The 26,037-nt window shown below is 36.1% G+C and overlaps 2 protein-coding genes across 3 annotated transcripts in view; one reads left to right on the top strand and one right to left on the bottom strand.

Annotated features, from left to right (window-relative positions):
- Positions 1 to 580: 580 nt before the first annotated feature.
- Positions 581 to 8,791, bottom strand: LOC133851043 (metal tolerance protein 2). The gene is made up of 12 exons (XM_062287339.1): positions 8,337 to 8,791; positions 7,123 to 7,192; positions 6,856 to 6,953; positions 5,665 to 5,819; positions 5,049 to 5,164; positions 3,750 to 3,846; positions 3,094 to 3,178; positions 2,068 to 2,130; positions 1,851 to 1,956; positions 1,364 to 1,509; positions 891 to 982; positions 581 to 816 (listed from the first exon to the last, which is right to left on the bottom strand). The coding sequence occupies exons 1-12, from the start codon at positions 8,694 to 8,696 to the stop codon at positions 693 to 695; spliced, it is 1,512 nt and encodes a 503-aa protein (XP_062143323.1). The 5' UTR covers positions 8,697 to 8,791; the 3' UTR covers positions 581 to 692.
- A 7,927-nt stretch (positions 8,792 to 16,718) lies between these two features.
- The window catches only part of LOC133851633 (cullin-1-like), a 32,457-nt gene continuing 23,138 nt past the window's right edge, over positions 16,719 to 26,037 (top strand). The window contains exons 1-6 of one of the 2 annotated variants that reach the window (XM_062288146.1): positions 16,719 to 16,978; positions 18,665 to 18,763; positions 20,037 to 20,171; positions 20,818 to 20,949; positions 21,082 to 25,079; positions 25,835 to 25,919. Coding sequence is in view for 1 of the 2 variants with exons in the window: in XM_062288145.1 (XP_062144129.1) it covers positions 24,909 to 24,924; positions 25,835 to 25,919 (101 nt within the window). In the remaining variant the exon portion in view is untranslated. The remainder of the gene's footprint in view (positions 16,979 to 18,664; positions 18,764 to 20,036; positions 20,172 to 20,817; positions 20,950 to 21,081; positions 25,080 to 25,834; positions 25,920 to 26,037) is intronic. The other variant, XM_062288145.1, reaches the window with a different exon arrangement.

The following is a 26,037-nucleotide window of genomic DNA, read 5'->3' on the forward strand; positions in this document are numbered from 1 at the left end:
TTGAATTAGCGATTAGTTTTTTAAATTGTATATGTTAAAAAAGAAAATTTGTTTTCAAATTACAAAATGGTAGTTTAGGAATGCCTTGACATTTTCAAAGGTGTTTATTTTGAAAATGTCAAGTGTCACACATGATAATTTGTTGGGGTCTTTGAAAAAGAGCAACTTTCCAGGGATAAGCATGTTTTTTCTCCAAAAAAAATGAATTTAAACAAGTTTGGAAATGAACAAATCCCAAGATTGGATATCTTGGTATATCTAGTAAAGAGGTGTTTTATCATCCCCTGCTACTGAAATTACATAAAAAAAAAATATATATATATATATATATATATATATATATATCAGTTTCATCATACTAATATTATCCAATTAAGACGGCTACAAAAAAAAAAAAAAAAAAAAGATGTGTAATGCCACAACTTGTTCTGACACAAAATTTTCATCTTTTGTGTCCATTCAAAAATAAAGTGACTTTTAAAATCACCATTGAACGTGTGATTAATCACTATTAAATTTTAATCAAATGGTGATTTTAAAAGTCACATTATTTTTAGATGGACGCAGGAGTGACATATGATGAACATTTAAAATTAGTCATTCTATTGTGTTAAGAATTTTTCAACGTTGTAAATTATTACTTTATAGCTAGAAACACCATAAATATACAGCTTATATATTCTTTCTTTTTCCTATTCATGGTTCAACTGTGGCATTGGATGCCCCAAACGTAGCTGAACGCTGACATGAACGATACTTGAGGCGGATGCCTTCAAAATCTCCTTTTCTGCTTCTTCTGCAACCTCCATTGCATCTCTGCAATCAGGAAAAGGGGTGTGACTAAAACATCACAAAGAAAATCACCAAGATTTAGATTACTGGCTTTTTACCGTATCAACATCTCAGGGGGCATGGAGACCTCAATTTGGAGTAAAACTTTGCCTTGCAACAAGTGGCGTGTTATGCGCTCCACAACCATTATCTGAAACACCCATTCCCAATTGTTATTTTCAGAGTCACATAAAAAGGCTGAAGAAGTGCTTCATATAAGAAAAACATTCAATTGGTGTAACTAACCGCACGTGCACATTGGTATCATATACACCGTTAGATGTATCAATTTTAAATCTTGACCATAAAAAAACAATCCCAAGAAAATTCGAGGCAATTTCAATTTAATTGAAACCATTCAAGGATATTGACAGCTCTTTTTAACAGAAAACAATAAGATGCAGCTAACAAATAAAAACTTTAAAGACCAGCCCTCTTTAGTTAGCTTAGAAACTTCAAAGCCATGGAGAGTGGAGCCCATAGGTCTCCATTGAATTCATCTATCATCACAAAATTCCAAAGTAAAGCATACCTCAGGAAATTTTGAGGAGAGGATATTGGAAACAACTGCTTCAACATCTTTACCCACAGCAGGAATATTTCTATTTTGGTATGTGGTTTCCTTCAAACTTTCTTGCTGGTCAGGTATACTGGGGGAGATTTGTGAAATTGCAGGATCTACAAGAAATTAGAACAAGTGATGAGGATATAGCATGAGAGAATATCACAAGAAGGCCAAATCAGAATGAATCAAAACAAAATAAGAAAATAACGAATTTTTGTTAGCCAAATAAGAAAGCATTGCTTGGCAGAAAACAACAACAAAAGGGAATGACAATGATAATTCCATTTAAGCAAGTGTAGTTTAACCTGTGCATTAGAAAGAGGTGGTGATAACAATAAAAGGATTTCTCTATCCTTCAAAATGCACTTAACCTCCCCCCCAAGAAAAAGATACTGCATTTTCTATGTAGTTTGTCTGGAAGAATTTAGAAAAACTGTAAAACCAAGCGGTGTACCTATGTGTATGAAAACTTCAGCTACTTCAGGATGGACCTTGTGAATTTGATGACGAACATTTTCACCAATGTAATGTGCAGCACTAACACTACAAAGAGGATCAACCTGCAAGCAAAAGTAGAGCCTAATAGTATCGACAATATCACACAGATGCAGTTTTCTGGTGGAACCTAAATCTATGACGCATGAAAGAGTACAATAATCAGAAGGACCAACCTCAATATGTACATCAAGATACAGAGATGAACCAGCCCTCCTTCCTCTCAATCGATGGCATCCCTGTAGACAATTTCAGAGGATATTCAGAACAGAATGCCAGAATAGCATCCTAACTGAAAATTTCCGCAACCATGGGCACACTGATGACAAAATAAGTCCAATAAGTTGATCTAATTAATCCTCAATAGGAGCTGCATCTGGTATGGTATGAGTTCTAGAATTAAACAGCACCACTGCTATTCCAATTCGAACTTTGATCAGTATTCATGTTGTTAAGTTGGACAACAAATCTCCAGTACCATTGTTTGGACTTGTAGCCAGCTCATAGGAGTTACTTATCGAGAAAAAAATAAAAAAAACAAAAATAAAAATAAAAAAAGTCACTTCAAAGGAGTTTGATTAACTCCTCGGACCTTCATACAATTTTTATACAGACGATTCGTAGCAAAGAGTTGAGAAATTATTTTGTGTTATTCATCCAAAAAAAGTTATTTTATGCGTGTTTGAGTGTGCTCAAGAGGTTCTGGAGTGACATCTGAAGACTGACAAGGTTTTTCTCTGCTCCAAATTATTTTCAATTTCCCTTCCAAGGCAAGCTACTTATATTATTATATAAACACTATTATAATCATCAGGCCTGCCAACCAGTTCTTTGAACTGAGTTAGGGAAAAAGCTGATGTACTAAAGGTGCCAGGTGACAATTCAAATTGTTTTGCCATTTGCCATCCCATTAAGCCTGGCCTCAACATTTGGATAAATCTATAAATTTCAGAAACAAAATGGGAAATCTACTTCCATGCAATTCCCACTATTAAATGGGTAACCATAAATCAAAATACAAACAACTAATTTGGTAAATAGTTTGGATTTTTTTCTCTTTAAAAAAGAACCACAAATATAGACTGAGCTCACACATGAAGCAAATAACAAAATAAGGTCAAAGATTAAAGGAGCATGGACAACTTTTCCAGCAACTATATAAATAATTCAATATATAACCAAAAAACGTTTTTCAAACTTACCTTGACACTATCAGTTTGTAGTATCGTTTCTCTAATGGGATCTAATTGTTGTGCTGGGATCGCAGCATCCACCAGTTCCAAAACACTAAAAATTGGACCAAAAGAACACATCACATTCATGCTGAACCAATTAAGGTTATTTTCTCTTACACTTTGACAAATACTATATGCTAGATTTTAATATTTTAAAAGGTGATTAGATGTTTGATAAAACAGCATACCAAATTGGGATTATAGGCAAGGAGTCTTAACAGTGTGTTAAATGGTTTGCCAGCCATTTACACCTCTCTAATGAGGCATGGTTACTGTTTAGCCCAGCTACACTATCTGAATACCTTCAAGAGATACTGCCAGAATGAGTGGACTTCTTTATCCAATTAATAAGGCTTCACATAAGAGTGAGGAATCTAACACTATGGGAAACCAATGCAACCATGCAAAAGTTTTGACAAAAAGATACTAATGCTGAGATTCAAGACTCCAAACATGTTTTGGCTGCTAAATAAAATTCTGTTACTAATTTATGCAGTATGACCTCTTCAAAGTTCAAACTACAATTATTTAAATTCATCATGAGAGTTCAGAGAGGCACCACTAAAGTACATAGCAAGAAACATTGTGAGTTGTGCAAATATAAAGCAGAACAACAAGTATACCTCATATACCCACTTTCAAGTCCAGCTTTTAGAATCATGCCCGAGACAATAAGTCCAGCAAGGGGGTCTAGAAATTTAACTCCAAGAATAGAGCCTCCTAAAGTTGAGGTGAATAATACAAGGTCAGCAAGTTTTCGCGGGATTGAAAAGCAACAGGTTTTCGAAAATGTTGAATAAACAGTTAATATGAACGTGGTTGATCTCTCCAAAGGCATTTAGTCATCCTGGAACCACCAACCATTGTTGGAAGGGAAGACAAAATAGTGCATATGCGCTGCATCACTCATCATTTTTCCAAAGTCCAATCAAACTCAGATGGATTTTGTAAAGCAACATAGAAGATACATTTTGAACAATATATGAAAAACTACAATGAAACATTAGTAACCCAGCCTAGAAAATATATATATATTGAACCCAGAAAGGAGCAGGTTTTGCACAAATCATTACTGGATAGCATCAGCAAGCACATGACATGTTAAAAGAGGAAGTACAATGAAAAGGTTATCTTCATTAACTGCTTAAGCACTGGGGAGAGGAAAATTATATTTATTCTCTCTCTGAATTATTTTTCCCAAATTAATTGCACACGCTTTTGGAAGATATATAACCTACATCCATGAAGGTTTTTTAATCGGATATACCACTATATATCATCAGGTACGGTATTACTTGCCTCCACAAATTTCATCCCCTTCCAAGTTTCAACCACTGAAAAACAGATTCTCTTGCCATTATAAACATCAGATTCTGTTTAAATTAGTGTGAATCAGATAAACCCCTCCAGGGGGCCATAAAATTTAAAGAACCTGAAGCGTGGTTAGTAATATGATCAGAAACTTCCACAAGATTTCTGACATTCAACGAAAAACATTCATGCCAGTGCCTTAATCTATGAGTGAAAACATTTTTTTATCTTTTATTGTAGAATTACTGCAATTCAAACTGCAGAACAGATTCAGGGTTACTGGTCATCCGTGCTATTTGATATACTATATTACACCGAAGTGTAAACAAATCTTAATCAGTACTATATAAAATGCTTAAGGCAAAGCATTAAGCCAAATATACTAATCAGCAGTGCCTCAAACTGCACAATATACATAGATTGATAAACATGGTTTGCGGCTATTATTGCGCCCAATTTAACTCAATTATGCATCACCCAAACTATTGCTGTAGGCATTGAAGAGTTTCAAACAAATTAAACTGATATGCTACATAACAAAGTACCAAAATATCATATTTACATTTTTACTCAGACCAAACTGAATATTCATTAGAAGCAGGGCTCCTTACCAACACCAATGAGGGTGACCACGGATGAAATAGCATCTGCACGATGATGCCACGCATTTGCTTTCATCAACCCGCTGCCTTGTCTTTCTCCGGCTTGTTTTGTTATCCAATAGAGCCTATGGGAATATCAGTGAGGAAAACCAAAAAACAAAATCAAGGAATATAATTTGAAAAGAAACATTATAAGACAAAGAATAAAGTTAGAAATGAAGAATCAAAACATAAATGTGGCATCAACAGGTGGCAGGACCAGAGAAAACCAGTTAATAATTCACAAGGACCACTAATTGCACCAATATTAAGTGTACAGTAGAAGTTGAAATTCAGCAAGGGCGAGGGCAAGGCCAAAAAGAAGCCAAAGATGCAGATATATCTAGGGAGAATAGAAGTAATGGATTCAACAGAAAACATGGCCTTGAAAAGTGCCAATAGCAAAGAAGATTCATCTAAACAGCCTATAAAGTTTGCTGAGGCTTTCATTAAAATAAGTAGCCGTCCAAATAATTAGAACAACTTTAAGAAAAAACCTAAATGAAAAGAAATATACTTCAATAAAATAAAGAAGAATGTGGAAAAAATTGTTCCACAAATTAATAGATATAAAGAACTTTGGTACCCTTCTTTAACACATATGGATACAATAGTCATATTCAAAGCCAGGATGGGATGATCAATGTCAATTCCATGGTGGTGTCCACTATGATGATGGCTATGCGCATGCTCATGTGTCAATGACTGACCAACTATTTCAGGATGTGATGACAACACTTCCTGCATATGTAAACAAGTAATTCAAAGTAAGGAAAGAAATTAAGCAGAATATGATACTATAATTTCATTCAAACATTTAAATTTTAGGGGTAATTACCTTTTCCCCCCATGAACTACCGGCTACTGTCATTTTGCCCCCACGAACTACCACTTCGACCAAAAGAGAGCATCAAACTACCATTTTTATACACGTTGCCCCCTTCCGTCAGGAATTCCGTTAATTTTGGATGGAATATGCCATTTTTTACTGTTAATTTTGACTTAAAGACCAAAATACCCTCTACAGTAATTAATAAAAAAATATTAAAATTAATATATTTAAAAAAAAAAAAAAAAAAAAAAAAAAAAAAAAAAAAACCTGAAAGAAAAGGGGTGGCGGCAGCCACCCCTTTAGGTGGCCGGGTGGCCTGCGAGCCACCCCCAGAGGTGGCTCCGGCCACCTCTGGGGTGGCTCGCGGCCCACCCCGGCCTAAGGGGTGGCCGCACGGCCTCCCCAGAACCTGGGGGGGCCGCGCGGCCACCCTAGGTCATTTCTAGGGGTGGCCGCACGGCCTCCCCAGAACCTGGGGGGGCCGCGCGGCCACCCCTAGAAATGACCTAGGGTGGCCGCAAGCCACCCCAGAGGTGGCCGGAGCCACCTCTGGGGGTGGCTGGCAGGCCACCCGGCCACCTGCCGCCACCCCTTTCATTCAATCTTTCTTTTTCTTTTCTTTTTTTAAATGAGGGTATTTCAGTCATTTTTAAAATTGAGTTAGGGTATTTACGTCTTTGCATGAATTAGAATGACAGAAGGGGGCAAAGTGTGTAAAAATGGTAGTTTGATGCTCTCTTTTGGTCGAAGTAGTAGTTCGTGGGGGCAAAATGACATTGGCCGGTAGTTCATGGGGGGAAAAGGTAATTACCCCTAAATGTTATTAAAAGTCTTTCTTAACTCCTACAGAGATTTATGAAAAAGTCTCAAAGGAACTAAATTTGAATCAAGGTGGGAAGAGAGAGAGAGAGAGAGAGAGAGAGAGAGAGAGAGAGAGCAGTCTACTAGCAAAAGCTGTAAAGCATGCCATGCAATACCACCAGCTGTTGCCAAAAGCATACAAGAGATTCCAAGGGCTCCTAGAGTCTCAAATTTACCATGTCCTGAGAGAAAAACAAGAAAGAAAAACAATTGTAGAAATGAAGCATTGCAAGAGAATAGGTATAAATTATGTTTGACTACAAGCATAAAAACCAATAGCATAGTATATTTGGCTATATATGCATAAATTGAGATTAATGGAGTAGGGTGTAGGTACAAATCAAGAGTGACCATATGGGTGTTCTTTGTCTTTAGGAGCCTTTGCAACTTTAAATGACCATAGAGCAACACCACTAAGAACCTGCAAGATAAAAAGATATGATGATGGTTACCAAAAATTGAACGAAGTAAATGTCATTATCTCAAAACAGACCTTAAGATAAAAGGAGGTCTTCATGCATCAATTTTCCTTGAAACACAAATCCAGGAAATAAGAGATGCAAAACAGTTATGCAAAATGCACCAGCTCATTACATGATAGAAAACTACTCATTACAATGATGACAATATATGAACATCATAGTGGATATGCACAAATAAAGGAGCAAATAATCAAGAAATTACATCTTGCAAGAAATTGGCAATCTTTCAAGATTCTAGCACACCATATTCTTACTAAAAAATTTAAAAACCAAAAAAAAATAAATATATATATATATATATATATATATATATATATATATATATATATATATATATATATACATATTAGCAATTACCATGTCTGTGTTTAGCCTACTCATCTCCAAAACATTGAAACTTTGTTCATCAATTTATGATGAGGGACGTTAATTGATGTTACATGGCATTGTGAATGGGTTTCCAATTCTTTGAGGTATTGGAGAATTTTGCAGTCATAGCAAAACAACAACCTAGGTGTGCCCAAGCGTTAGTACAGTTGCCTATAAGAGTAGTTTAAACTTTTACCACTATATGATCACTTTGTTAATAATTTGATATTATTAGGGATAATTCTATGACCTGGGTAGAAAACTACTAAGCACAACAAACCGCTTATGACAGGTGATGAATTTCTACTTTGCATTATGCAGTATGGATTTCAATTAATACTTCCCAACTGTTATTTCAAATACAAACAAATGGGGGGCTAATCACTTAATGCATTGTGGTTCCATTTCTCTACAATGGAATCGAAATCTGAGATCGAATTCATGACCAGAGGCTAGAAGATGCCATAGAGCTAAAGCTTATTTAAAATTAGTAGGGCTATTAATGTGTAACTACTCTCTTTTTTCTTTGTCAGGATTACTTCTCTACTGGAAACTACCAAAACTACACTACTCTTTTCTTTTCTTTCTCTTGTCTTCAAACAATGCCAATAATTCACCACAAAACAGAACATGGGCAAGCGGGAAACATAACAATATCCCCAATTCAACAGAGCACACAACATGGGCTAGTTCTATAACCGCAAACTAAGTTACCACATCGGAAACCGAATGCGCCGCATCGGCAATAATCGCGGTGCTACCAGAAAGATAGCCAGTCAAGGCCTTTCCAGTAGCCAAACCAATATCAGCAGCGAGACCCAGCCGGAAAATCTTCTCGCCCTCCTTCCCAGAAACATGATTGTGGTGATGGCCATGGTCATGGTTGGAATGGCCCAAATGCCACCTTCTGGGGATTTTGTAATTGGGATTGTCGTAGAGAGTTAGGGAAGGGTGTTGGAGATGGGAATTGAGGGATTGAATTATGGGATTGGGGTAAAAATTCTTCTGGGTGTGTGAAACTTTTTTTATGCAGGCTCTGTACAGGGGACTGAGATTATGGAATCTGAATCCCATTGTTAAAAGGGTTTTCCTTCGCGTGAGTTTTCGGTGAAATGGAAACCTTCCAAAGGGTTTTATAAGGGGATGGTTTGGAAGTCAAGGCAGCTTAGGCAGGGACGTGTGGCTGTACCTCAAATTAATACAATAAAGTAGTAGTAATACCTTTACTTTATAGTAATATAAAAAGTGGTAAACATTAATATTGAGCTATCCAATTTAAAAGTCTAACCAAATTTTAGAAAAAAAAACATAGATTTCGTCCGTGCATCAAACTCTCCAAACTTTCTCCAAAATAAGTTATGTCAAAAAGCCGAGAGCTGATTGGTAGAGGACAGGTTACCGTCCCCTTGCTCCCCTTTTTTATTAAAATAAGCTTTTTTTTTATCAAAAAGCAATTATGATGTGACATCAGAATTGCTTTTTGATAAAAAAAGAAAAAAGCATTTGTATATTATAAATGTCGATTGGGAGATGGTTTTTCGTTCCCCAAAATCCCTCTAAATTTAACTCCACAATTCTCTACGCATCTTTTTTTTTTTTATCTTTTTTTTTTCCTTTCCCGCTTCTTCCCTCTTTTCACCGGCGCCCATTTTCCTTTCCATCTAGCTTGTCTTCTCGATGTGTCTTCGGCATGAACCTGGCTTGAAGATGACAGCACCAAATTGAGATAGCCCATATTATCGCTTGAATTCGCGAATTGCTCAAAAAAAACAAACAAATATAGAATTTGGATTACGTGTGCACGAGTAGTTGATAATACGAAAGGAAAATCAGCTATTTTCGCAGGCCAATAAGCTCAATGATCTCACTAATTGGAGAGAGAGAGAGATGTTAAGGAAAATCAGGACCAGGAGCAAGGCTGCTCACTTACTTCTTCCCAAAACAGAAATTCAGTTCCAATTCAACTAGAGGAGAAAAATCACAGCTGCATTGAAAATATTAGAGAATTCTCTGCTTGGTTAATTCCAATTGCAGAGGTGTGGTTCTCATTTATAATGATTAAGGGTTACACGGTTAAGCTCAATGAACTAAATACAGACAAGGATCTAAAACTAAGTGCAAAGAATAAACAAATACAAACATAATCCTATGATGATTACAAAGCTGAAATCTATGATGATTACATGTAGGAGGCAGAAAACAAGGATCCTCGAATCCTGGAGATCAGGCGGCTACAACAGTCTCTAGTAGTAGTTGTAATTTGACCAGGATGCTGCTGCCAATCTAGGTAGTTTTTGTTTGTAGAATGTTGTGAAGAATGGCTGCTGAGATGTGAGCGGACTTATAGGAAAGTGGAAGAAGCAGAGAGCCTAATTTGGTATGTCACAGGTTGCCAAGGAAATCATAAATTGAATAATGGCTACTAGGTAGTAAACAGTAACGGCTACTAGCTGTTACCCTCTAACTTGATCCTTGATTTTCAATGCAGTTGTGATTTCTCTCCACTAGTTGAATGGGAACTGAATTCCATTTTGGGAAGAAGTAAGTGAGCAAAAGACAACTTCAAACACTGCAACAAGGAACCAAAACTTGCACATAATACCTTAATCTAGCCAAACAGTGGGCTAATCAACTATCTGCAACAAGGAAACTTGTAGATGATGATGATCTAATCTCTTATGTGACAAGTGGTCTCAATCCTTGCTTCAACACCTTTGTCACTGTCCATTCTTTCACCGCACAAGAAAGTGACATGATTTTTGTTGATTTTCAAGCAGAACTTCTCAATCATGAAATGCTGATAGAGAGCCAACAGCAACATACCATCACAGCTGAAACCGGTTCCTTTGCTCTCCACACCAACACACCAAGAACAGTCAAGTTTCATCCATCCCAGCAAGAGCAAGTTCTTTCCTAGGCCCAACTTTCGGTTCCAACACTACTCACCAAGAAGCAAGCCATCAAATCAATCTTACACTCCTAGGAACCATACTGGTTTCCCCATTTGAAATCACTTTCCTCCAAGTCAGCACCCTCACTTTCTCCAAAATCAACCATCTCCTTTACAGAACAGAAGTACCACACCACAGCCAGCTATCCTTAATGATGTTGCCCCTACCACTCTACTAGTTTACCAAATTTGTGGCAAAAGTAATCACACAGCTCTTGACTGCTACCACATAATGAATTATGCTTTTCAAGGCAGACATCCACCCACTGAATTAGCTGCCATGGTAGCACATTTGAATGAGGACTTTGGCACTCAAAAGTGGTTGGTAGATTTTGGAGCCAATGTCCATGTCACAACCGATGCAGCCAATATTCAGAATCCTCAACCTTTTGAGGGTGTAGATGTGGTGGGAGTAGGTAATGGTGGAGGTTTGAACATCCAACACTCTGGCTCTTCTATTATTAAATCTTCTCTACCAAATTGTCCCAAAGCTTCAACTAATCTTTTGTTCATTAATAAGTTATGTATTGACAACAAATGTTGGTTTGCTCTAACCGATTCCAATTTCTTTGTGAAGGACAACCTAACGGGAAGGGCATTGCTCCAGGACCCCAGTGAGAATGGACTCTACCCCATTCCTCTTCATCTATTATCCCTAAATAGCTGGAAAGGATTTGCAGCCTATGTTGGAGTCAAAACAACTGATTCAGTTTGGCATCAACGACTTGGACATCCTTCTTCGTCCATTGTCCAACACCTTTAGAAGAACCAACAATTTCCCTTAGTTGGTTCATTTGACAAGACTAGGATTTGTGAAGCTTGTTAGCATGGTAAATCCAAGCAACTTCCTTTTGGTGACTCAACTCGATGTACCTCTAGCCATCTTGAACTCATCCACTTGGATGTTTGGACTTCTCCGATTCCATCACTGAGTGGGTGTAGGTATTATGTACTTTTTGTTGATGATTATAGTCGTCTCACTTGGCTATATCCTATTCTTAGTAAAAGTGAAGTTTATCCCTTTTTTGTTAAATGCAAATTGCTTGTAGAAAATCCGTTCTCCACTAAAATCAAGCAATTTCAATATGATAATGGTGGTGAGTACACCTCAAACCAATTTAAGCACATTTTAACTCAAAATGGCATACTCCATAGGCTGACTTGTCCACATACTTCACAACAGAATGGTATTGCCAAAAGAAAACACAGACATATCATGGAAATAGGCCTCACTCTCCTAGCTCAGTCTGGGCTCTCACCAAAATTCTGAGTGGATGCATTCCTAACAGCCATATTCATCATTAACCGACTACTTTCCAGTTTTACAACTTGAATCCCCATTCTCCAAACTAATGAAAAGGTCTCCTGACTATACTGTTCTCAGAACATTTGGTTGCTTATGTTATCTTCTTCTTAGGCCATATGTTGCTCATAAACTTTCATTTCGCAGCAAACCTTGTATTTTCATTGGTTATGGAGGCAACCAAAGAGGATACCGCTGCCTCGACCCAACAACCAACAAAGTTTTCCTCTCCCGACATGTGATCTTTAATGAGACACAATTTCCTACCAAGGCTAAGTCCATCTCACAAGGGTCCTGCCAGATCACTACTTCCTCAGGTAATCCTTTGGCTCTCTTACCAAGTTCTCAATCTAGTTCATTCAATTTGTCATCTATTGATCACTGTTTCCAGCAACATGCAGCTCCTGCTGCTCCCATTCAGCTAACCACTACCTCTGCCAACAATTCTCATCCACAATTACCTCTGTCAGCAGCTCAATCTCCTAATCTACCCTCACAACAACCTCTAGTACCCTCATAACAACCTCTAATTTCCAACACCAACATCACCACTAAAATTGGTGAATCTTTCACTCCTCATCAACTCACAACTGAATCTGCAGATGCACAACTAGATGCTTCTACTATTGAGCCTTCTTCCAGTGACTCAGTCTCTCATCTAGATCCACAACCAGATGCTTTCCCTTCACCTCTTCAACTTCCTCAACCTTTCCATCCTCAGTCCACAGATTCGGCGAAAGAGAGGGAGCTTTTTCGATGAGAGATGAGCGTTTCTGGCGAGGGAAAGCTTTTCCAAAGAAAAGGGAGACCTTTTTCGGCAAGAGAGGAGCGTTTCCGGCAAGGGAGAGATTACTGAAGAAAATGGAGACCTTTTCCGGCGAAAAGTGAGAAAGAGTCCGACAAGAGGGGGTTTGGCGAAAATGGAGACTTTTCTCGACGAAAAGTGCGTGTGTGTGTGTGTGTGTGTGTGAGAGAGAGAGAGAGAGAGAGAGAGAACCAATTCTAAGGGAAATTCTGATGCCACATCAGTGCCACATCAGGGTTATTTGGGTGTAACAAGATGGGTGTAAGAGTAGCATTTCTCATGATACAAACACAACATTTTTACATAACAACTACATCCCCTTTCACATGGGGTTTGTTTGGTAAAGGAAATAAAATCCTTCTTCCCCCTCTTCACTTTTTTAAAAAATAATCAATTTCTAAACATTCTACTTTATACAAATCAATAATCTTTTTATTACTATTTAAATAAAAAAAAATTCACTACAATACAAAACTTTTTCACTTTTCCATACAAATTCTTTTTACGTTATATCACATCTATCATTTCCAACTCTAACTCCCACCCTCTTACCAAACAAGGCCATGGTGTGAGACCCACCATCACATGGGTCTCACCCCATGTAAGTGGAGGTGTCTAGTTGTTATAAAAAATATTGTGTAAAATTAATTTCCCTTGGTTATTGTTGTTGAGGAGTGGTGCACGCTTTTGTTGTGCAAAAATATTTACCTATTGTTGTTAGTTCAGTTGCTTGTATTCTCACCCAATATATGTTTTTCTTTCTCTGTTCTATCTAGAACTCGACTGTCTCCGCGAAACACAAAAACAGAGAGAGTGGTAGAGAGGTAAAGAGAGATTCAGTGAAGGTCGAGAGCTTCTCTATTTTTCAGGTAATTCCTATGTGCAATTTTTACTCTTTGGTTTGGTTCGAGAAAGTTCGACTTTGTGCTCACATTTTGCGCTTTTGTGATTGAATGTGAAGATTTTATGCAAATCAAAGCCGGAAATTTTGCTTTTCGAGTTTAACTTGTGTAGATCTAAGTATTAATTATCAGTTTTGTTCCTAAATCTTCTCAAAGTTTGAGATCTTTGCCTTCATTCTTTTTATTTCCAGCTCTAATTTTGAACACAATCACAGAATGCATGCATTAATACGATGAGCAAAGATCATTTACTTTTTATTTGTTTATAAGGGTTTGAACTTTCATACATTAGATCTAAACTTCATCTTTTAGGATCTCCAACTGTTTTAGGATCCCGTACAAATTACAATTACAATTCAAATTTCTTTAATTTTATTTTTTTTGACATGTCCACACAAGAGGGGGAGGGGGATTCGAACTAGTGACCTTCGCTTCATGAGGCGTGGCCTCGTTTGGTTTGCGGAATGTCTATTCCATTAGGAAAAGGAATAACTATTCATGGGAATAGATGAAGGTGGAATGGAATAACTATTCCTATTCTTTTGTTTGGTTGTAACGGTGGAATAGAATATTGCATATGTATTCTTTTGTTTGGTACAGTACAATACATTGGTGAATGGAATCATATTATAATCAAATTTCCTAAAACGCCCTTATAATACAAATATAATTTATATTCTTAAGGACATTTTTTTTTTCTTTATTTAAGAAACATAAACAATCATACTATGACCTTTTTTTGTTTTTTTTTTTTTTAATTTCATAGAGTTCATGGCTTTTTTTTTTTTTTTTTTCATATACAATTACGCTACAAAATGATTTATAAGGGAAAAAAAAAAAAAAAAAAAACACACACACACACACACACAGACATAATCATCATATCACCATCATAAAAAAAAAATAATAATAAAAAAAAATAAAATAAATCATCTGCAAAGCCCTTTTTTTATTTTATTCTTTTTTATTTGTTTTCCAGCAACAAACATTCATTCTTTGCTTACAAAGTAAAATGATTTATAAGAAAAAAAAAAAAAAAACATAATCATCATAAAAAAAAAAATAAATCATCTACAAAGCTCTTTTTATTTTATTATTTTTTATTTGTTTTTCAGCAACAAACATTCGTTCTTTGCTTACAAAGTTTTTCTCAAACATCCACAAGACAATTGGAGTCCCCCCAATATTAAGAGGTACTCGTTTTGCTACGTCTAAGTACATTCTGTAAGCTAAATCATAGGAGGAGGAAAAAAAAAAAGACTACCCCACAACAAATTAAGTTGGTTGAGAAACAGAGAGAGGATGATGAGAATATAATTGCAGAGATGGAGAGAGATACTGATGGTGCATTTGAGTGATGAATTTTTGAAATCAGAATTAAATTCTTATTCTGTTTGTGAATTTTGAGATTTGACTTTTTAGAAAAAATTAAATAAAATATGATTTGTTTATAAAAAGTTGAATAAAATATAATTTGTTTTTTTAAAAAGTTGAATAAAATATGATTTATTTTTGAAAAAAGTAGAATCAGAATTATATTTTATTGTCAAAATTTCGTATCCAAACACACCATGAGTTGAGAAACAGAGAGAGAGAGGGATAAGAGACTTGGGTGTTGAGAGGGTTGGGGTTTTTGGGCAAAAGACGAATTTTATTTATTCCCACAGGAAAGGAATAGGTATTCCACTTCGTTTTGAGTGAAATACATATTCCTCTTCGTAAGGGAATAGCTATTCCGTGGGAATAACTATTCTCTTAAATAATATAGCTATTCCTTTCCATGGGTCTAATCCGCAAACCAAACGAGGCCTTATTTAATAAATTGTTTTCTACAACATTTACACTAATGATTCCTAAATTAACTCAATGGATTAATGATATGCAAACTTTAAAAAACCAACTATTTTATTCGTCAAATTTGTTAAGACATATTGATGCATTCGGTTATATATAATTATGCCCTTTGATGTTGTATTTGTATTTTTTTTCTTCCAAATTTTATAGAAATAATATAGGAATTGCAGGGGGTTCTGGGGTAGAATTGAATGATACTCCACGAAATTGTCCCTCTTTAGATCAAAACTAACTATATTATTTAGTAATAATGGAGTTATGGCAACAAATTAAGTAATAGTTAACGGAGAGTATAATTAAATCTCTTAATATTTAATTAACCAATAAAATCTCTCAAGAAATGAGCCCTTTTGGATGGAAATTCATAATTGGTTTCTCATGTTGCCGTGCGGAAATGAAGTATGACACCTATACCATTTTGTGCAGGAGCTGTTGCGACGAAAATTTAAACTTTATATTTATACTACTTTTTCTTTGTAGATTACTGTACCTTGGTTCCTCGTAGACAAATTTTAATGGCTTATCTATTTTTGAATATATTCTAAATAATTAAAATTTATTTTATTTAATTTGCTAATAAGTTTTAAAAGGCATATTTTATCTAATTATTATTTTTTTTTTTATTAAGATAAGCATTTTTAAATTTTTTTGTTTCTTCTAGATGGTTCCATCTCCACGCATGCATCATCTGCACTCATAAAAAGATTTTTTTTTTTTCTTCTGGATGGTTCCATCTCCACGCTGCCACTCACCATCTTCTCCCTCCCCTCCCTTTCGGCGTCCCCCTCCACAACATCTCCACCGTCGATCGCCTCTCCCTCGTCAAATACCCAAATCAAGCCGTGCTCTCATCAACTCCAACCCATCATCTCCGTTTTCCACAAACCCATCCCACAAACACACAATGAAAAACTCACACCCAAACGCGTCGTCGTCTTCCGTTTGAGCAAATTAATGCAAGCCCACTTAGTGTGGTAAAATCACACTTGAGAATTTAATTTAGAAAAGTGAAGAGAAAAGGTAGAATATTAATAATGGATTTTTAGGATTAAATAAAAATAAGTTTAATTAGTGTGGTGAAATGAATCAAAGTATTTTATTTTTATCCTATAGGCTCTTAGATGATAGCCCAAGAAAAGAGCATAAGAATGATGTTTTTGGAGGCTGAAATCTGAAATTTTCACAAATGCCCACAAATGTCACTTAAGTGGGAGGGCATTTCCGAAATTTTGCACTTTTAACTATCTTTTTGTGTGGCTCACGACAAGCCCTTTCCCTTATTCAGATTTTCATTCCTTCTTCCCCCACACACGCACACTCTCTTCTTTCTTTCTTTCTTTTCTTCTTTTTCTTCTCCTCTCTTCCCCTTCGTCCCTCGCACAGCAGCTCGCCTCTTCTCTTTTCCTTCCCTTCTTCCTCTTGTCTCGCTTGCACCCACGCACACACAGCCGGTTGCAAATCTGCCGAGAAGATGCAGTCCGAAAGAGAAGTAGAAGAAGAAGAAGGAGAAGAAATGGGTTTCGGCCATGTACGTTCGGAGAGGTTAAAATCCTTGGCTTTTCTTTGCATTTCCATTTTACCCATTGATTCTATATTACAAAAATTAGGTTTATTTGGGTTGGAAGTTATGGGTTATCTTTGGGTTTGATTTTCGTTGAGATTTTTGGAGGTAGTACCGAATGGGTTTCTTAGAGTTTAATTTTGTTTAGATTTTTGGGTGGAATCCGAAAATGGGAACGGATTTTATGGGATTTGATTTAGATGATACTCTTAGGGATTTTATAGGTTATTGTTTGTGGTTATTAATGTTATATCAGAGGGGTATTTGTGTGATTTCAATTATGTGGGGTTTTGGATGATCTTTGTTGGCTGTGAAATTTGAAGCTTGAACTGTATACCCTGTGATGTTTCAGGTATTAATATTTGGTATGTGTAATAGTTATAGAGATGATTTTGATGGGTATTTTGATGAAAACCCCAAATCTGGTTTGTATTTTTAAATGAGATTATTATGTTAGTTTATGACTATTTGTTAGGGATTAAGTTTATTTATGTTATAGGGTTGATGTTAGTTTAATTGGAGATTGATTTTGAGGGCTTTGTTGAGAATTACCGAATTGGTACCCTAGAGTTGGTTTTATGGCTTTGATGTGTGAATGTTGTTGGATCCTTAATTTGGCTTTTATGGTGTTGTTTTATTGACATAGGAGTCGGTTTTACGCCTTTGATGTTTGTGGGTGCCGAGGCCCTTGATTAGAGTTAATTTTGAGGATCCCTTCTATGTGGTAGCCGAATAGAGAGAGAGAGAGACATTAAAGGGTTTAAAGTTAAAGTATTTAGATCCTTGTTATGTAAATGACAAATTCAATTGAAATTGAGAATAGGATATTGTGGTGTCTAGTAGAATGGAAATAAAAAAATGAAATGGATAAAGTAAGCGAATAACTAGATATAAAGAAAATACAATAATCAATAAACGAGTGAGTCAAGTAAACATAAACAACAATTTAGATATCGTAATGGGCGTAATTAACATCGGAGTAGAATTTATAAGAGTTAGTAGATTATTATGTTAAATAAAATTAAGGTTCAATAATCTAAACTACCTAGATGGTTAGTAGCTAATAAAAGATAAAAGTATTGAATATAATAACAATGGTGTTTAAAGGTAAGAAATAAATTAAGATATAAACCTAGAGCCTAAGACTAATATCGTAAGAGATAAATATTATGATGTAACTACCTAAATAACCCTAAGTTAATAAGTATAAGTTAGTAAGCTTATAGGAACGCATAAGTGTAATATGAGTCTATTATGTGGCAACGTAGTAATTAATCCACCTATACAAGCACGCATGATATTTATGTGTCATCGGATTAAGTTAAACATTATATATAAATGTATATATATACATATGCATGTAAATAGGTTAAATATATATAAATTGTGAACTTAGTAAATAAGTAACAAGGTATAAAAATGTTTAGGAATAATAATGTGACACAACAATGATAAATGAGCTAATTAAATAATAGATGCGTCTTTTAGTTAATAAATAAGATAAGATGCAAACCAATAACGAACGGCTAATTTAATAATAGCTTAATGTGTCTAGCTAGCTTTAGAAGCGAGTGATGTGATGTGACGTGACGTGTGAGCAAGCGGGTAGTTTCTGTATCATAGAGTTTAGGTTCAATAGCATAGTCTTATGCTACCAATGTTTGCAGGATCGTGTTATAATTGGAGACTTCAATGGGTTCTCCAATGTAGAGTTCGAGTAATTGGAATCCAATGGAAGTTCGAGTCAGGAGTCTAATGCAGCCAAGGTGGGTATTCCACTCACTGAGAAAATATATATTTTTATATGTATTGGATTGATAAAAATATATATATATTGTTTATGAAACTGAACCAACCATATGATGAAATGTATATGCTTTGAAATGATTTATTAGTTTCAATTATGTTTAAACTATATCAATGATGTTTAAGAGATAGTGCAAGAGTGAAAAGTATTGACTAGATTTAAAGTGTTAAGTTATGCAGTTGAGATTTAAATTATGCAAATTGTTTGAGAACATGTCATGTTGAAACTGCGTAGATTTGATAAAGAAACTAAGTTTTGAATGATTTCAAAGTATTGGGTAAAATGCTGGATTTGTTTAGTTTTAAAAAGACGTGATTTAACAACTGCATGATTTCAGCGTGACACAGTAGTGAAATATATACTGGTCAAGCACGGAACATTGAGCATGTAGTATAGAGCATGCATACCAGTAGTATCAGTATATCAGCAGCATATCAGTATCAGCAGCATATCAGTATCAGCAGCATTATTAGCCCCAGTTCATGCATAGCATATATAGCATTGTTTTGTGAGAGATGTTTTTATGTTATGAGTAGTTTTGCTAGACGTATTAGTATGCATAAGAGTCTTCATGAAAAAGATCTTATGTATATTTCTATCGAATAGTCATGTGTTAAGGTCATACATTGAACTTGAAAGTACATGGATACATGACTACCCAGGTGCGAGTAATGGGATGTCTATGAGTAGGAAGGTTGATTGTTCTTGTTCTTCAGGAAAGACGTGTTAGCATGATTGAGTTTAACTTTAGTGCTCTCATGATCTACTGGCACGAAGCTGGAATACGATTAGAGATGATGTTGCGAGTGTTTTGTTGAAGGATGTTATCCTAGTACGGAAAAGTAAGATGCCATGTTCTTTGCTTAAGACCTATGTGTATACGTGATATCTGTGATGGAGTGATCGTGTGCACATATGTCCAAGCGACCGGTGAAAAGTATTATTATAGAGGGGTCTATATGTAGAAACTTCCAAGGGAGGGATGTCTGGAACTTCTACATGTTTTCACAGCTATGTAGTATGTTTTAAATGATTTCTGAATAGTCGGTATTTGCTACATTAGCTATTGGTAAATTGTGGCTAATATAGTGCTCGCACGACTAAAAATAAAATAAGGGTTGGTTCTTTGTGAAAACTCAGTCTTATACCACTGAGGTCTTAGTATGAGGTATACTAAGGCGGTGAACTCATTCTTTTACCTATGCGGATGTGGTACCACCACAACCGTGTAGATGATGTTTCTTTGGCTGCAGGTACTTCGGTATAGTCGATGGGTCGGTAGCAATGTGCTTGGGATATTATGACTGAAGCTCACCGCGACGGTTGTAATTGTCGGACCACGGGTTGTCCACTATTTTATAGGTTTGGTATGGCTTGTGACGTTTGTGTCACTTATTCTTTGTTAAGCCATTATTGTTATAGTGTTAATAAGACTCAAACAGATAGATGTTAAATGGTTCTTTGTCGTAATTAATTTGTGATAGATGTATAAGTTGTAATTTTCGCTATTCAGATTTATGTTTTCCGCTGCATAGATAGATGTATGTTATACTTTGATTATCAGGTACATGTTATGGGGAATGTGCCATATGTTGGCTTTGCGACATATCGTCGTGCCACTATGAGGACTCGTTTTATGTTTGTATATATATAAAAAAAAAAAAAAAAAAAAAAAGGGGTCGTCACAAAATTACTTGAATATAAAACCTGGGTTGATTTAGTACCCATACCAAATCCGTGAGTGGCTCATAAAAATTATCAAAATTAGCGGTGTCAACTTCCTAGAGAACACTAGGATTTTAGCTTTATTATTATTATTATTATTATTATTATTATTATTATGTCTTTGTTTATTTCTGTATCGTTTTATTGAGCAAATTTTGTACCGGCATTGGTTCAAGATATATGTGTCAATTATGCATATGTACAGTATGACTCAATATGGTTGAGATTGTGATTATTTTTATTTTTTGGATTTCCAGATTATTGTAGTTTGACTTTGTTTTTTAATAGGCCTTTACTACAATGGAGTGGAATAATATTGAGCTGTACCAAGGTTGGGAGTACGTAGAGAAGCACATTAATAAGATAAAGAGGATTCTGGAAGCGTCCGATCAGCCATGAGGAATGCTTGGTGCTCAACCAGTATCTTTTTTTTTTTTTTTTTTTTTTTTTTTTTTTTTTCCGATTAATTAGTACATACGATTCTTCTTTAACTGTCATTTGAGGCATTCAAGTTTGTGCATTGGGATTGTATGTCCTTAATTCGAAGTATAGAGCAAGCTACAACATGTGTACCCAGAAGCCCCTCACGACTATCACAAGTACCGTGAAGCATTTGAGGTATATTATACTTCGACGGTGAGAAATATTGGCTTACTTCTTTTGTGTTTCATAATTATCATAAGGTGTAGAGTTGTAGGCTATTGTGTCGATCGATCTAAGATATGTCCTTTACATTATTCATTTGGACCAACATTGGGAGTATGCCGAGAATGGCACTATAAAGTTGAAGAGGATTTTGAAAGGGTTGCCGGAGCCTCCGATGAGCCCTGAGACATACATGAACCTTAACACGTATCATTTTTTCGATTAATTAGTAAATACAATTCTTCTTTATTTAGTGTTTAACTGTCATTTGAGGCATTTATGTTTGTGCATTAGGATTGTATGTCCTTAATTCCAAGTATAGAGAAAATCGAATGTACTCAGGAGGCCCTTCACAATTACTATCAACAGCTCCGTGACAAGTGTCGTTTGGTGAATGAGGAATATATTAGTGTGGGGGTGAGAAATATTGACTTACTTCTTTCGTGTTTTAATAATTATTATAAGGTGTAGAGTTGTAAGCTACTGTGCCGATCTATTACAACTATACCAGCCAATGGGGATATTTATGCCATGTAATTTGATCTCTAACTGTGATTGCTATGTTTTGTAGAAGTCTTTGTTGCATGTAGGAAATGACATATCTTAGAGGTCTTAAAGTTTTGTGGAACTTTTGCACACAATTGATGCTTAAAAAAGAGTTTTATCGTTTGAGGTGGTGCTTTTGGTGCAAAACGTGTTTTTGTACCAAGGCTTTTGGTTGGTTGCATATAAATTTTGTTCTTGCATAGTTGCATTATTTTTGTATGAAATTAATTAATTTTTATCAACCTCATTGTTGTATTTCAATACCATATTTACTGCTGGAGTCTCCTACTTTTTGAATTTTTTTTTTACTCATTGTCCTCCCTAGTTAACTTTATATATTAAGTGTTGTCCTCTTTAAAAGATAAGCGTGGTGAACTTATGCTGAGTGGGCTGACGAGTAGTTGAAAACACCACAAGGCTATGGTGAGGTTTTTGTCACGCATCATTGTGAATCATGATACTTTTCTCATCATGAGGTTGTCGCTTCCCCAACGGATTGAAGTTGAACTAGACTACTGTCACGATCTGATTTGTTACAAATCACTCTAATGGAACTTAGTCTAGTCCAACTTCAATTTGTTGGGGAAGTGACAACCTCATGATGAGAAAAGTATCATGATTCACAATGATGCGTGACAGAAACCTCATCATAGCCTTGTGGTGTTTTCAACTACTCGCCAGCACCCTCGGCATAAATTCACCATGCTTATCTTTTAAAGAGGGAAACACCTAATACATAAAGTTAACTAGGGATGACAATGGGTAAAAAAAAAAAACCAAAAAGTAGGAGACTTTAGCTGTAAATATGGTATTGAAATACAACAATGAGGTTGATAAAAATTAATTAATTTCATACAAAATAATGCTACTATGCAAGAACAAAATTTATATGCAACCAACCAAAAGCCTCGATACAAAAACATGTTTTGAACCAAAAGCACCACCTTAGACCATAAAACTCTTTTTTAAGCATCAATTGTGTGCAAAAGTTTCACAAAACTCTAAGAACTCTAAGATATGTCCTTTCCTACATGCAACAAGAGACTTCTAAAAAAGATAGCAATTATAGTTAAAGATCAAATTACATGACATAAATATCCCCATTGGCTGGTATAGTTGTAATAGATCGACACAGTAGCCTACAACTCTACACCTTATGATAATTATTAAAACACGAAAGAAGTAAGCCAATATTTCTCACCTCAAAACTAATATATTTTTCATTTGCCAAACGGCACTTGTCACGGAGTTGTAGGTAGTAATTTTGAAGGGTCTCCTGAGTACATTTGATTTCTCTATACTTGGAATTAAGGACCATACAATTCCAATGCACAAACATGAATGCCTCAAATGACAGTTAAACACCAAATAAAGAAGAATTGTATGTACTAATTAATCGAAAAAAGGATACCTATTAAGGTTCATGTATGTCTCAAGTCTCAACGGAAGCTTCGACAACCCTTTCAGAATCCTCTGTAGCTTTATAATGCCATTCTCCGCATACTCCCAATGTTGGTCCAGCTGAATAATGGAAAGGACATATCGTAGATCAATCCACACAATAACCTAAAACTCTACACCTTATGATAATTATGAAAACACAAAAGAAGTAAGCCAATATTTCTCATCGTCGAAGTAATATATACCTCAAATGCCTCACGGTACTTGTAATAGTCGTCAGGAATCCTGAGGAGATTAGGGAGCATATAGTCCAATATTACAACAATCTGTACTTTGAGAATTGTTCTTGGCGGCCTAGGGTGGAGGGCCTATCTTTCTTATCCATTGATGCAGTTGAGAGCATTTGGTTAGAAAGAGCGTTTTAGGAGGAGGGAGTGGGATGTGATCAAGGATTTGAATGGAGCGTCGGGTCCTGACGGCTTCACTATGGCTTTCTTTCAGAAGTGTTGGGATATTTTAAAAACTGACATTATGGCTTTTTTTGCAGAATTTCACGCTCGAGGCAAGTTTGAGAAGAGCTTTAATGCTACTTTTGTATGTCTGATTCCTAAGAAGACTGGTGCCATGGATGTGAGAGATTTTCGCCCTATGAGTTTGGTAGGGGGGGTTATACAAGATTATTTCCAAGGACCTCGCGAACAAGTTTAAATCAGTTTTGAGCAAGATTATCTCCAACACTCGAAATGCGTTTAGTCAGGGGGATTTAGTGCTTATTGCCAATGAATGTGTGGATAGTCAGTGGGATCCAGGGATTCTGAGGCTTTAGTTGTGAATCATTTACTGTTTGTTGATGGCACATTGATTTTCTGTGGTGCACAAGAAGAACAAATTCGACATCTAAGGTGTATCTTCCTATTCTTTGAGGCAGCTTCAGGATTGAGGATTAATTTAAGAAAATCAGAAATTGTTCCTATTGGTGAGATAGAGGATGTCGAAGGGTTGGCTCAACTACTTGGATGTCGGCTCGCATCTTTGCCTATGACATACTTGGGTTTGCCATTGGGTGCCTTTTACAAGTCCGTGTCTATTTGGAATGGTATTATTGAGATAATGGAAATGTGGTTGCTGGATGGAAGCGAATGTATTTGTCGAAGGGTGGTCGGTTGACTCTTCTTAAAAGTAAGCTCTCCAATCTTCCTATGGGGTGGCTAATCGACTTGATAAAATTCAAAGGGATTTTCTATGGGGTGGCATTGGAGATGAGGCCAAATTTCATTTAGTGAATTGGAACAAGATTTGTACTCCATTGCATTTAGGTGGGTTGGGAGTTAACAATTTCATCCAGTTTAATCGAGCACTTTTGGGTAAATGGTTGTGGAGATATGGTAGGGAGAGAGAGGCTTTATGGCGATTGGTGATTGACATCATATTTGAGAGTCTAAAGGGTGGGTGGTGTTCGAAAGAGGTGTCGGGTTCTTTTATAGTGGGTGTGTGGAAACATATTAGGAGGGGTTGGGAGAAGTTTCGCAATTTTGTTCGTTTTGAGGTTGGGAATGGGTCACATGTTAGTTTCTGGCATGATTGGTGGTATGAGGATAGATCTTTGAAGCAGTGCTTTACAGTTTTGTTTAGTATTGTGTGGAACAAAAATGCGATGGTGGTGAATAACTTGGTCGTTCAAAATGGAGTTATTCAATGGAATGTTCTTTTTACGCGGGAAATCCAGGATTGGGAGATAGAGATGGTACTTTCTTTTTTCGCTTGGCTTTACTCTATTTCAGTTCGACATGGAGAGGATGACAGGTTAGTTTGGAACCCCTCTAAAAGGAGTTTATTTGAAGTGAGGTCCTATTATGAAGTGTTAATTAGCAAAGATGGCCCATCATTTTCGTGGTGGAGTATCTAGCGTGTTAAGGCTCCGGCAAGGGTGGCTTTCTTTGTATGGTCAGCAACTTTAGGTAAAATTTTGACGCATGACAATTTGTAAAAGAGGAATGTCGTAGTGATTGAGTGATGTTGTATGTGTAAAAAGAGTGGAGAGCCAATTGAACATCTGTTGTTTCACTACAAAGTTGCTTGCGATCTTTGGAGTTACATTCTTTCTTTATTTGGAGTAGAGTGGGTTATGCCACGAATGGTGTTAGAGTTGTTCACTAGTTGGGGCGCGTCGGTGGGGTATGGTCCCGCTAAAGAAGTTTGGCGGGTTGTTCCATTGTGTTTAATGTAGTGTATTTGGCGGGAGCGGAATGCGCAGTTCTTTGAAAATGTAGAGACATCCATGGTGGAGCTGCAGAAGCGTTTGCTCAATATGTTATATATTTAGATAGTGTCTTATCATTGCTTGAATGTTTTTACTTATGTAAACTTTTTAAATTTATTTTCTGTTCGTTCTTTTTAGGGGCACTCTTGTATACTTGTGTATTAGGGTTGCGTCCCTCTGCGCTTTATTAATGAATTGATATTATTTATCAAAAAAAAAAAAGAGTTCGTCACATATGCATTATATATGTGGCACATATGACACCACCCAAGTGCCCCCACTTCTATATGGAAGTCTCTTTTTTGGCTGTTAAAGTTAACTTGGAAAGAAAATCCTGCAGTAGAAAACATTTTCATTTCATCTATTCGTAGTTGTGGATGCATACTAGTACTATTTGGAAAAGATTGTCTGCGGTTTCCGTGTACTCAACTTAGCTGCATGCTTGGTCTGTAGAAAGTGCAAGATGTGTTGTTGGTGGTCAATGGGACACAACTGCTCAAAAAGGATCAGTCTTGATGTCGTGCTTTGCTGAGATAAGGTACTTCGTACTTTGCTCTAAGTCTTGTGCTTTGGCAATATTATTCTTTTTTTCTTTTTTCTTTTGTATTGTGCTATTTCATTAATGCTTTATCTATCATGCTTACCTTGCTATTAAA

Source organism: Alnus glutinosa, chromosome 12, assembly GCF_958979055.1.
Source record: "Alnus glutinosa chromosome 12, dhAlnGlut1.1, whole genome shotgun sequence".
Lineage (NCBI taxonomy): Eukaryota > Viridiplantae > Streptophyta > Magnoliopsida > Fagales > Betulaceae > Alnus > Alnus glutinosa.